The sequence below is a fragment of the Schistocerca gregaria genome, chromosome 1 (genome assembly GCF_023897955.1).
Source record: "Schistocerca gregaria isolate iqSchGreg1 chromosome 1, iqSchGreg1.2, whole genome shotgun sequence".
Taxonomy (NCBI): Eukaryota; Metazoa; Arthropoda; class Insecta; order Orthoptera; family Acrididae; genus Schistocerca; species Schistocerca gregaria.
Window position 1 is genome coordinate 372,226,398 of NC_064920.1, and position 13,792 is coordinate 372,240,189.

The 13,792-nt window shown below is 45.9% G+C and overlaps 1 protein-coding gene across 1 annotated transcript in view; it reads right to left on the bottom strand.

Annotated features, from left to right (window-relative positions):
- Positions 1 to 5,625: 5,625 nt before the first annotated feature.
- Positions 5,626 to 13,792, bottom strand: part of LOC126348386 (esterase FE4-like) — a 106,513-nt gene continuing 98,346 nt past the window's right edge. Inside the window, exon 6 of the mRNA XM_050002354.1 lies at positions 5,626 to 5,998. Coding sequence (XP_049858311.1) covers positions 5,701 to 5,998 — 298 coding nt within the window. The 3' untranslated portion in view covers positions 5,626 to 5,700. The remainder of the gene's footprint in view (positions 5,999 to 13,792) is intronic.

A 13,792-nucleotide genomic window follows, 5' to 3' on the forward strand; every position in this document is an offset into this window, starting at 1 on the left:
TGCATGCAAATGTCACAGGATGTCGGAATGATCACAATTAATCACACTTGGCAGTTCTCGATTACGTCGACGTGAATCGTAGTGGATTAATGTGTTTCGACGTTTTTCATTCAAACCTCCGAAGGTATTTCTGGACGCGGACAGTCACTAACGTCAACATGATCCTTCTTGAAACGAGAAAATCATTTTGTTGCTCTGCTCTGTCAATGGAATTATCCCCACACACGGCTCAAATATTTGTGGATGCCTCCGCTGCTCTTACGCCTCCAATTAAGTCAAACAGAACAATATGTTGGAAATGTTCCGATTTCTCCACTTGGCACCCCATTTTCTAGAGCCCACAGCCCCACCCATTAACTCCAAATGACAAAGGACAATGTGTAAACTCACACTGCAATAGTGAACTACGTATAAAAATTGGCAATCGATAAATCACCTACATCTACATGATTACTCTGCAATTCACATTTAAGTGCTTGGCAGAGGGTTCATCGAACCACAATCATACTATCTCTCTACCATTCCACTCCCGAACAGCGCGAGAGAAAAACGAACACCTAAACCTTTCTGTTCGAGCTCTGATTTCTCTTATTTTATTTTGATGATAATTCCTACCTATGTAGGTTGGTTGTAACAAAATATTTTCGCATTCGGAAGAGAAAGTTGGTGACTGAAGTTTCGTAAATAGATCTCGCCGCGACGAAAAACGTCTTTGCTTTAATGACTTCCATCCCAACTCGCGTATCATATCTGCCACACTCTCTCCCCTATTATGTGATAATACAAAACGAGCTGCCCTTTTTTGCACCAGAATATCAACATGCACAGCAAAAACGCACTTCCTGGCAGATTAAAACTTTGTTTCGGCCCGAGACTGGAACTCGAGACGGTTGCCTTTTGCGGGCAAGTGCTTTACCAACTTCTTTATTTTTTTTCATTATGTTCGTTGTTGATCGTTGTGTTTGGTCGTTGCGGACGTCACATGAGATCCGTTTAAGTTCTTTGTTGATCCTTTCACTCAGTTCTTTTATTGCAGAGGCGAACCACCTCTCTGACCGAACACGCTGGGCTACCGTACCGGCGTCAACTGAGCTACCCAACCACGACTCACGCCCCGAACTCAGAGCCTTAATTCCGCCAGTACCTCGTCTCCGACCTTCCAAACGTCACAGAAGCTCTCCTGCGAAACTTGCAGAACTTCATTCTAAAAACTCTCTGAACTTACTCACCCAACCTAATATTTAGGGAGATCACGGAAAAACTGAATCTGCACTACCGGACGGAGATTTGAACTGCTGCCCTGACGATCATGACTTCAGCATCTTACTAGGTCTCTGCTATTTAAAGAAAGTGGAAGAGAGAGATAAATCGGTTAGCCGTGAGACGTAGAATTATAGACCATACAGTTTGTGGCTACATTGTTAGGAACTATCTACAAATCTTGTATCCTTATGACCGTCCTTGGAAATGTTTTTCTCTTTCTGCACCTCCATGTAGAAAGCGTTTGGTGTTATCAGAATGTTCTAGGAATTTCGACACTTTTGTCTGTAGTAATGTAACTGTAGTATCGTCATCTGCTTTACGTCGAATGAGGCTACATTTATCCCGTTATAGTGTGCTCCTTCCTCTTCTTTTTCCTCATACGAGTTCTGTTTAGCGAGGACGCTCACGATATTTTTCGATACGAATAGCTGATCGTACAGTATTGATGCATCGCACTAGTTCCTTGAAGTGAACAAACATAAGGTTATGACTGTTATATCAAGTACAGGTCATTAGATCCAGGGAGAAGCTACAGACTGAATTGAGCCCCCCTGAGACAGTGGCGCAGGACCGTGCCAACCTCGAGCACATACGTGACAGAGCTGCCACTCATCCAGCTAGGACTAAGACTACAGCACGGTGTCCCTAGAGTCGGGTGGACACGTTAGCACCTGAAATACAAAGGAAGATGTAGTCTAAGTTCCTTTCTACTGAAGATGGGCTAGAATCATCGGAGAGTTGCGGTGCGGCCTGGCACCACCGCATGACCCATACTCCGTCAGCGGGTCTGTTTTGGGCGGACCTCATGTTCAGAGGTCAGACAATGTCTCTCGTTATAGAAGACTGTACGAGTGGTGTGCAATATCTGGAGAGGATACTAGGTTTCACTGGAAGGGGATAATGATTTTGACTTGGCGAAGGAAGTGAACATGAATGTGAATTAAAGATGAAACACCGACAACGCTTTATACGTTGCTCGGGAAGGCAGACTGATTGGTTTTCAAAAAGGAACCCATATCCGAAAACGTACAGCTAGGTTTCTGGAAGTGCATCTTAGTCCTAGAACGAATGCTTCTGACTGTTCCGATTCGTTTTGGTGTGTTAGTACAGGAGGTATGGAACCCTTTAGCCATCTGTGTACTGTGAATGGGCGACATAAGCCTAATAACATTCCTCCGCATGCCCTGCATTCCTCCACACAGCCCTGCTGCGCACGCTACTGTGAACCTTGTGTGGTCTGTCAGCGCAAAAACGTTGTTGATAGCAGTGTGACAGGTACCAGTAAACAACTGCGGAAGTGACCATCAAGATGCTTGCATACGGCAAAGTGGGTTGCAATGGGAGAGTTGCTGCAAGATTATATGCGGAACGTTTGCCAAACAGATGCACCCCTCACCATTCCACATTCACGGACATCTAGCGACACCTCAGAGAAGCCGGAAAGCTACACGTAGGTATTTTCTGCCTGAGGAGTTTCCGTAGTATAGTAAAGAAGTAGCGCCTTGTGCTTGGTATTTGCGAATACTGTCCCCAGTCTACTGTCTGTCTCCCGGTAGGTGACTGAACTCTAACACTACAACTAGATGTGCTGAAGATGTCTGAAGAGGACACAGTCACCAGCACTCAGCAGATGGCACAAGTGCCGCACACTGGTAGAAGTGTCGTGTGGTGCGTTGTCCACGAATACCAGCTACATCCATATCATCTGCCATCTGCCGAAAGTTCAGGCATTACGGAAGGGGGACTACCCACGACGGGTACACTCTTCTCACTGGGATTTACAACAGTGTATATTTCATCCATAATTCCCAAGCTTGATGGCATATTCAACTTCCACAACATACATGTTTGGGCAGACAAAAGTCTGCGAGCACAGGTGATTCAAAATTATCAACACAGTATCGGTATTAGCATCTGGGTCCAGATAATTAGTGACTATGTCGTTGGGCCATGTCTACTGCCAAAAAGACTAACAGGACCACCTATCTTGTATTTCTTAGAGATATTTTGCCTACCCGACTGGATTTAGTACCACTAAATATTCGGATTAACATTGTGACTGCAACACACAGGAGTTCCAGCACACTTCGATGTCGACGTGCGGAATCACCTCAACGCTACATCTCCCAGATCTAACAGCTCTCAACTGTTTTTGTGAAGTATGAGGAGTATCGTGTATGGCACACCTGTAACGTCAGTAGAGGATCTCATTGCTCAAGTCCATGGAGCGATTGAAATACTGTAAAGGCAACCGCATATATCTGCTCATGTGCACAATCCTCAGCACAGCCGATGTAGGCTCTGCATTCCCGGCTAGTTAACGGGCCGTTCCTTTTCCGCCACTCTTCTACTGTCCCTTTCTCTGTCCTGTCTTCTTTTATATATATATATATATATATATATATATATATATATATATATATATATATATATATATATATATAAAAGCACAAAAGTCAAGCAATACCAACAAATCACGACAACCCATCTCCCAACAAACGTCATGCCAGAAGGAGAAGCGCCTTAAGGGCGCTAGAACTTCGAACACGGCAGAGGGTTCAACCCTCCACAATGTGCGCGGCGGCATTGACGTGTTAGGTGCACAGTTCCAAGGCACTTAGTAACGAAGACAGCGTGATGAGCTACTCACGCTGGGTTCATTGATGTAATGTGGAACGCACATCTGTCTCAGGCTTCGACGCTCTCCAGCGCCCAAGCCGTCTGTTTCCAGAGATGGGTTGCTTCTCCAAAAACGAAAAACTTATCAGTATGCCTTCCCACACAGCATACCAAAAGTTATTGGATCTTTTTTTCTTTTTGAGAGGAGGATACCCTTATAAGGGTGAACATTTGTAAAACCGAGAAACTGGACGACGGACTCCTGACTGGAAATGGAGGAAAAAGGTCCTATTAACATGTCTCCAGAAATGTATCGTTGCCACGGTAGACGGCGCTGACAAATAAAAGTTCCTTTGACTATGTACCGTGTTTTCCTTGCATGTTGCTATCTGTGTAACTGAAACAGAGCACTGTGAGCAGCAGACTGGTCCAGTATTCATGTCGCTAACAAGCCAAGATGGTATTTGAGTATGGCCAAGTAGATGTAAACAATGGAGGGAGAGCACAGCTATACCAAAACATCACACAACATTCCTAGCCCTTTTTCGGCGTTTGTGTGATCATGAGTCCTTTCACACAGACGAATATGCAGAGAGGCTGTAGACTGCTGATACACCAAATTTGGAGGACCGGATTCCACAGAATACTGAGACGAAGCATAGTACATGCTCCAGGCAAGTTTCTCGCCAACATGGTGTAAGCCCAAGTACGACTATGTTTCCTGCATGACAGATACTATCCCATCACTGTGATGAGTCCAAGAATTGTCAGCAGCAGATTTTCCTCTGCGGAAACGATATTGTCGGCGGCTATCACAATTGTAGGATTTCTTTAATCAGTTCTGTTTACTGACCACGCAACCTTTACCAGAACTGGCATCATCAGGCTACAGAGTCGTCATCTGTGGGCTACAAACAATCCTCAGGGAATGGTTGAGGCATCTAATCAGCATCGTTTCAGCATCAATGGGTGGACAGGTATTCTTGGTGACCACAGACTTGGACCAGTTATTATTTCACAACGCCTCGACGCAAGAATGTACCTGGACTCCCTCCGTAATACTCTTCCCAGGATGCTTGAGGACGTGCCTTTGGCAACAAGACAGGTAATATGGTTTCTGCATGATGGAGCACCACCTCATTTCCGCATTGCAGTGCACCGACACCTCAACATCTTCCCCAAAAGTTGGATTAAACGCAGAGGCCCTTTAGCATGGCAAGCTACATTGCCGGACTTAAGCCCTGGATTTTTACCTAGAGTTGTGTATGCTGAACCAGTCCCTGATATTCAAACTCTTCAACAAAATGTTCACGACACCTGTGATGCTATTGGGAGAGAGGCTGGAATGTGCCAAAGAATGCGGTAGTTAATAACGGGACTTGTGAACACCTGCATTGCATCCCATGGAGGCCACTTTGAAAATCTGTTGTGACGTGGATGCGATGCAGCTCTTTACTGTGCTCCGAGACGATCTGTTGTCGTTGCACGTATAGCATCCATTTCCTGACACACGTTCTTAGGAACTTTTTTCCTCCATTTTCAGTCAGGAATGTGTCCCTGCAGTACATCGGTTTTATTAATGAACACCCTGTATAGATTCGACTGATGATTAGCGGGATTTTACGCCACTCCCTACAAAAGAAGAGTTGTATTTCCTTGAGACACTCTGAAGAAGAGTCCAGTGTCTTACCACTGCGCCTCCTCGCCAGTTGCTGTTCTTTTCCTAATAATAGTGTGAAACTCTTTGTTGTGTCCGATCTGCACATTTATTAGTCAGGCGGGTAAGCGAAAGAATGTGGTAGGCGACCAGCGCGCCCATCACAGCTCCACCTTGTCGTCCTTCTCGCTGAAGCAGATGCTGTCCCAGAGGTGCATGCGCTTGAGGAAGGCCGGGGTGGCGGTCGTGAGGGTCACGTTGTCGCCGATGACGTAGAAGACGACGGAGCCGTCCCTGGGCAGCGGCCGCCACGGCTCGGGCAGGAGGTCGCTCTTGGTGGGCGTCGGGTTGCCCGTCGCCGCGAAGTTGGCCAGCATCAGGCCCAGCCGCTGCAGCGTCGTCATCGCGCCCTCGCTCGGCCGGTTGCCCGGGAACGGGATCTTCTGGCGCAGAACGTATCTGGTCGCGGCAGGTGAAAAAGCGTGGACAATTTATATCATCAAACATCACAAAGAGTGTTTACATTGATCTAAAACATGGCTCTGAGCACTATGCGACATCTGAGGTCATCAGTCCACTAGAACGTAGAACTACTTAAACCTAACTAACCTAAGGACATCACACACATCCATGCCCGAGGCAGGATTCGAACCTGCGACCGTAGCGGTCGCGCGGCTCCAGACTGTAGCGCTTAGAACCGCTTGGCCACGCCGGCCGGCTACATTGATCTAAGCTGTCAAAATTTCAAAAGAACTGCACATTCCATGTACATCCACATTTACAGGTTGTCCACTAAAGCACTTCCTGATTTCAAAATTAAGCGATACCAAAACAAAGAACGACAGAATGGCGCAACAAACGGTTACTATGAGAGCTGAGTTTCGTCTGACGTATACATTGATGACGTCATCAACAACCACCGATATTTCGACAGGAGCACACCTGCCATTTTTAAGGCATACCTCAGTAAGTAAGCGCTGTGCAAGAGAATTTAAAACCTCGGCTTTCAGAGAATCTCTAGAAAGATAACATTCACACACACTGTAAACAATAGCGCCATCACAAATAGAATAGCAACTGAAATCACTCAACAGAGCAAAGTCCACTGGACCTGACGGGATACCAATTCGATTCTACACAGAGTACGCGAAAGAACTTGCCCCTTTTCTAACAGCCGTGTACCGCAACTCTCCAGAGGAACGGAAGGTTCCAAATGATTGGAAAAGAGCACAGGTAGTTCCAATTTTCAAGAAGGATCGAAGAGCAGATGCGCAAAACTATAGGCCTATATCTCTGACATCGATCTGTTGTAGAATTTTAGAACATGATTTTGCTCGCGTATCATGTCATTTCTGGAAACCCAGAATCTACTCTGTAGGAATCAACATGGATTCCGGAAACAGCGATCGTGTGAGACCGATCGCGCTTTATTTGTTCATGGCAGACTCTGCAAGAGAGGCGCTCTGCATCGCGGTGTAGCTGGCTGTCCAGGTTTCGAGAGGGTGCGTTTCTGGATGAGGTATCGAATATATTGCTTCCCCCTACTTATACCTCCCGAGGAGATCACGAATGTAAAATTAGAGAGATTCGAGCGCGCACGGAGGCTTTCCGGCAGTCGTTCTTCCCGCGAACCATACGCGACTGGAACAGGAAAGGGAGGTAAATTCAGTGGCACGTGAAGTGCCCTCCGCCACACACCGTTGGGTGGCTTGCCGAGTATAAATGTAGATGTAGATGTAGATCAAAGATGGCCGACATCAGAATTTATCGATAGTGAAATTAATAATCTACGGGTGAGGTAGCATCAACTCTGTCCCTCTGTTTTTTGACAAGGGGGAGAGCAGAATTCCATGTAGAACTTAATCAAAATCCACCATCTCTACTTATACGGTAAACAGCTAATTTAATTTCAACAGCTTCCTTAATAACATTATCCCAACAGCTGGAAGTGCATGCAAGAATCTCCGTGTAGTTTTATTCCGCATGATAACCGATTCCAAGACAATGGTTTTCAATATCTGATTTGCTCGGCTTTTGTAAGCGTGGGTGCCGCATGTGCTCAGTACACCGGTCCTTCACAATCCTGACAGTCTGATCAATGTAAGTCAAGTCACAACCCCAACGAATACTGTAGCCACCCACCTTACGCAAACCAAGATCATAGTTTACGGAACCTAAGGGCTCGTTGGAGGTCGAAAAACACACTTCACGTCGTATTTCCGCAAAACAGACCAATCCTCTTCGAAATTCTCCCTATGTCAGGCAAAAAGCCCGTAGACTTTGGTGACACCTCGGTATTGTCATCACTCACCCGCTGCACAGTTTATCGATAGTGCAACCCACGTCTGATCTGTGTTTCCCTATAAACATTCTAACAAATGGTGACTTCGAGATGGCCTAACTCAGCTCGAAAAGCCTCAGGATGCGAGATGACCTGAAGCTTGTGAACCAGTTCACGGATTGAAACTTCCTGGAAGATTAAAACTGTGTGCTGGACCGAACTCGGGATTTTTGCCTGTCACGGGCAAGTGCTCTATCAACTGAGCAACCCAAGCACGACTCACGCCCAAAGCTCCCGAGTTCGAGTCTCGGTCCGGCACACAGTTTTAATCTGCCAGAAAGTTTCATATCAACGCACAATCGGCTGCAGAATGAAAATCTCATTATAATTCACGGATTACTCCTTCACGTTGAGCCGGATGGCGACAACTAACACCTTGCAGATACAAGTGGTATGAGTAGGATTCCTATAAACTGCATTTCCCAACTTTCTATCCACCTTCCTTGTGATCAACCCATCAGGGAAGGGAAGGCCGCCATCCTTTCCCACCTCGATCGTGAAACAATTTATTTGAACACTTGGTATGGTGACTGTGAAAGCTGTAAGATTTTTATTCAGGGGTTTCGAAATAGTAGTTACAAATTTACTGACAGACAGCTGACACACTGTGCAGCTCGTATCAGTGTGCAGAAACAAATTCATCGTCTGGAAGCGGTCTTTGCAGTCATATCAAAATCTTTCCCAAATGTCTGCCCTTCGTAATAGAGAGGTGCCACAAACGAACAATCGAATTTGCAGTCAATTTTTATGGTGTGTCAACGAAAATGGATTAGGTTGCCACACAGATCGACAATTCAACGTCGTTCAGCGTGGTGCGATATCGAATAAAACAACACGTTACTGTTACCAGCAACTGTTTATAAACGTCTAAAACGCGTTTCAAAGGTTTAAACCTCTATCATCAATCGCACTTTTGTTTATTAATTTGACACATGTGTATAGTGTTACAACTTTGCGGTAACCTGTGGCGCTGTCTAGTACAGAAACAAAACACTAATTCAGAACATCATTCTGCGAGCTCTTTGATTAAAGACTGAACATAAATGTAAATATCAAAGCCAAACTACTCAAATACAATACCTCTAGTGGTCACAGGGTTCTTTCTCTGTCGTAATACACCACATATAAAATGTCACACTCTGAAAACAAAGATTATGGTTAGAAATTAATATGCGGTTACAACGCTTAGAAAAACAGAACCAATACTTCAAAGTACAAATAACATATAGCAAAACAAAACAATTATTTCGGAGCAAGTCTTAAAGCCCAGTGGTTACCTTTGTTTGAGTAGGTGAACAGATATGTTACAATAAGTACTCCAGGTGGTACACAAATCCTTTTCTCTCAAGTTCGTATAATTTAAATGTTTTACTCATTTATGTAATCAGGTAAGAATTTGAAAATGTTAAGTGTTTATTATGTTACCAAGAGTGCCACAAATATACGTAAATAACAATTCAGGTTGGGATTCAGAGACAGAGAAAGAAAAAGTGACAGAAGAGAGCAAAGTTTTCGTTATGCCACATCTGTGGGACTTATAGGGTCACATCTGTTACATGTCGTAGATCAGTGAGACCTGAAGTAACACTTTGATGAAGATTCCAAGTATGCAGATATATATACTCTTGCTGGCCAGTGTGGCGGTTCTGGGCACTTCAGTCCGGAACCGCGCGACCGCTACGGTCGCAGGTTCGAATCCTGCCTCGGGCATGGATGTGTGTGATGTCCTTAGGTTAGTTACGTTTAAGTAGTTCTAAGTTCTAGGGGACTGATGACCTCAGAAGTTAAGTCCTACAGTACTCAGAGCCATTTGAACCATATATACTCTTAGTAACAAAACAGATACATATAACGCTGACACGAGTTACAGACTATTGGTTTCTGGGTAGATCTATTAGGTTCAGTGATATAGGAAATTCAATTTTTCACTTAGAAAAATTAAAGGAATATGTACATAACCAAACAGATTCGTGGTCAATAGGAAGGAGGCAATGTGTTTTTGAGTGGCGGGGATAGTTCCGGTAGACAGTAGTTTCCATTGTGTCCCAAAAAATTAGTCCATTCTTACGCCTGTAAATTTTGGATAATCTAGCTTAATGATTCTGTTCACGAAGAATGCCGTGAGAAAGCGGCTGCAATATGGTCCGGGCCCACTTTGGTTGGTCAGTCTTTCAACACTTGATGTGTGCCGACTAATTCGTTCAATATTGAAATATAACGTTCACTAGTTATTGATTCTTGCACGAAAAGGCTGGTAATTCCTCTGCTTGCTACCGCAACGGAAAGAGTAACTTTAGGAGGATAAAGTGGTTTCGATTCACATAAAAGACAATTTTCGAAATCCCAAAATCGTCGGTTCGCGAATCCTCTTATGCTGAAGTGTGCTTAATCTGTGAACAAGGTGCAGTGATTATCAAGATCTTCATTATCAATCTTTATGATACCCTAGTTCGGAATATCGGCCCTTTTTCGCAACGCGAGTTCGGGTACGACCTGGTGACTTTGGATTGTTTCTCATTATTCACAGCGTGCTGGAAAGTGCCAAGCCAGTCTCTGCTGCCATTCGTCGGACAGATATCCTCAGATCTTGCTGAATGAGTCGAAAAACTGAGGTGACATTTTCAGGAGAGGCTACAGTAGACCTGGGCCCAAAATTCCCCAGTAGATCATCAGCCACACTACCTGGCGAAGACCTAACGAAAGGTTTTCGCGTCGGATCCCGCTCGAACATTAAATCGCACTTTAAAACTGTGCTATGTAGCAGTAATACTGCCACGTGGAATACACGATTTAAACATCTTCATTCGGTACACTAAATTATCACGTTTCACGGTATTGCAGTGCCTGGGTTGACAATATTCCTTTGCATACGTTCTTCTTAACAACACGGACACTGTAATAACATAATTAATATAAGACAACGACTTTCAATTAAAGAATGTCCTCTCTTGCACGGTTATTACATGTGTGTGCGAGTACAGGCTGTCACGAAGGAACGACAACATATGGAAGTTTGGGTCTGGCTTTGAGTACTGCGTGAATAACCAAGCATTAAGGCGCCCTCTCAATAAAGCGGGAGTCCCAAAGTTACAACATCGTTATTCCCTTATACGGCTCATGGTTGTTCGTATTTGCTGCCGAGAATACATCTGACGTGTTTCAGGTTTCAACGGTGGAACTGATCGCTATGGGTTTCGGAGTACCACACTACTAGCCATTAAACCTGCTACACCAAGAAGAAATGCAGATGAGAAACGGGTATTCATTGGACAAATATATTATACTAGAACTGACCTGTGATTCGGATTTCGAGCAATTTGAGTGCGTAGATGCTGAGAAATCAGTACCCAAACAACCACCTCTTGCCGTAATAACGGTCTTGATACGCCTGGGCATTGAGTCAAACAGAGCTTGGATGGCGTGTACAGGTACACCTGCCATGCAGCTTGAACACGATACCACAGTTCATCAAGAGTAGTGACTGGCGTATTGTGACGAGCCAGTTGCTCGGCCACCATTGACAAGACGTTTTCAATTGGTAAGAGATCTGGAGAATGTGCTGACCAGAGCAGCAGTCGAACATTTTCTGTATCCAGAAAGGCCCGTACAGGACCTGCGACATGCGGTCGTGCATTATCCTGCTGAAATGTAGGATTTCGCAAGGATCGAATGAAGCGTAGAGCCACGGTCGTAACACATCTGAAATGTAACGTCCACTGTTCAAAGTACCGTCAATGCGAACAAGAGGTGACCGATACGTATAACCAATGGCACCCCATACCAAACACGCCGGGTGATACGCCACTATGGCGATAACGAATACACGCTTCCAATGTGCGTTCACAGCGATGTCACAAAACATGGATGCGACCATCATGATGCTGTAAACAGAACCTGGATTCGTCCGAGAAAATGATGTTTTGCCATCAGGGCACCCAGGTTCGTCGTTGAGTACACCAACGCAGGCGCTCCTGTCTGTAATGCAGCGTCAAGGGTAACCACAGCCATGGTCTCCGAGCTGATAGTCCTTGCTGCTGCGAACGTCGTCGAACTGTTCGTGCAGATGGTTGTTGTCTTTCAAACGTCCCCATCTGTTGACTCAGGGATCGAGACGTGGCTGCACGGACCGTTACAACCATGCGGATAAGATGACTGTCATCTCGACTGCTAGTGGTACGAGGCCATCGGGATCCAGCACGGCGTTCCGTATTACCCTCCTGAACCCACCGATTCCATATTCTGCTAACAGTCATTGGATGTCGACCAACGCGAGCAGCAATGTCGCGATACGATAAACCGCAATGGCTATAGGCTACAATCCGACCTTTATCAAAGTCGCAAACGTGATCGTACGCATTTCTTCTTCTTACAAGAGACAACACAACAACGTTGCACTAAGCAACGCCGGCCAATTGCTTTTGTGTATGAGAAATCGGTTGGAAACTTTCCTCGTGTCAGCAGGTTGTAGGTGTCGCCACCGGCCCCAACCTTGTGTGGACACTATGAAAAGCTAATCATCTGCATATCACAGCATCTTCTTCCTGTCGGCTGATAATCGCGTCTGTAGCGCGTCATCTTCGTCATGTAGCAAATTTAATTGCCAGTAGTGTAGCTTAGAAGTGCGCTTCTTCTGCGCTGACAGCGGCTGGAGCGTTTCCGTTACTGCCGCGAGCCTAACTGTTGTTTTCCCCCTGGGAAGAGTAGGTGATCTCGCTGCTTTCATGGCGTGTTGGTCCTGGAGCGCTGTCCAGCGCGCCCTCACTGTCCTCTGCTGCTTCCTGGAGTGGAGACAGCTTTGGGCTCGTCGCAGGTCAGGCTCTCCTGCTGTCAGTGTGTACGGGCGCGGACGTCGGAGCAGAGGGCCTTCTCGAGAGCATGCAGCGCAGGCCGGTTTACACGGCCCGGAACGTCGCGCGCTCAAGTAGCTCTCAACATCGATGCCTGCCACAGCTCTTTCACCTTGACGAGTGCGTTGCCGGTCGTAGCCACTGAGAGCTCGCGTGGTCGCCCGCGCACTTCACGCGTGTCTCGGAGAAAGGGCAGTGGCGTGTAATATGATCCTCCCTTTGGCAGCGAAAGCACTGAGGCGAACTTCTCTTACGCCTCAGGGGCTCAACGGTGACTGCTGCATTGGCCACCCACGTCACCTGCTACATTTTCCTGTTCTCCACTCTATATAGAGCGCAACGAGAAGAGACGGAGACCCCTGCTACTTGGGTGATTTGATGTGCACCATCGACCGCACATCAGATCCAAGTTTGTCAAATTCCTCTTTGATGTGGTCAGCTGCAGCACGGAGCGGATAGCGCTTAAACACCGCCTTAATCAGCTTTACCAGGACGGTCGCGTGGATGTAGAACGGCAGAGAGAGATGACCCATCTCTCGTCGTCTTTGACAAATTCTCGCATTTACCGATCTGACTAAAGCCCCTATGTACTTTGTTCTTACATAAAATCAGGAAGTGGTTCGAAATGATCTAGTCAGTCACTCTGTGACCGTAGTGGCACCGAAACGGAAAATGGCAGAGGCACAAATAATAAAATGTTCCGGGCTATTATCCCGTGTTCGAATGAATTTCGCCTTAAAACCCGACGTTTCGTCCCCATCTGTTGAGAACATTTTCAAGGGGGGTCGTAGCTTTGTTTAATGTCCTATTCACACTCTGGCTCGCTATTAGCAACAGCAAAATTCCGCTACCGCGAGCTTACGCGCAGTGGCGTGACGTCACAGGTTTGAATAAACGAGCACAATTGACCTTTGTCGACTTCCATTATCCGCTTTTGTTTCCATCCCATGGTGGAAGAGTGGTACACATTTTCTTCAGCATCGAACACGAAATGTCATTCAGATTCACGCCCTCCTTCTTCCTACTGAAATTCCTGGGGTGTTTTGCAATATCTATGGCCTCTTT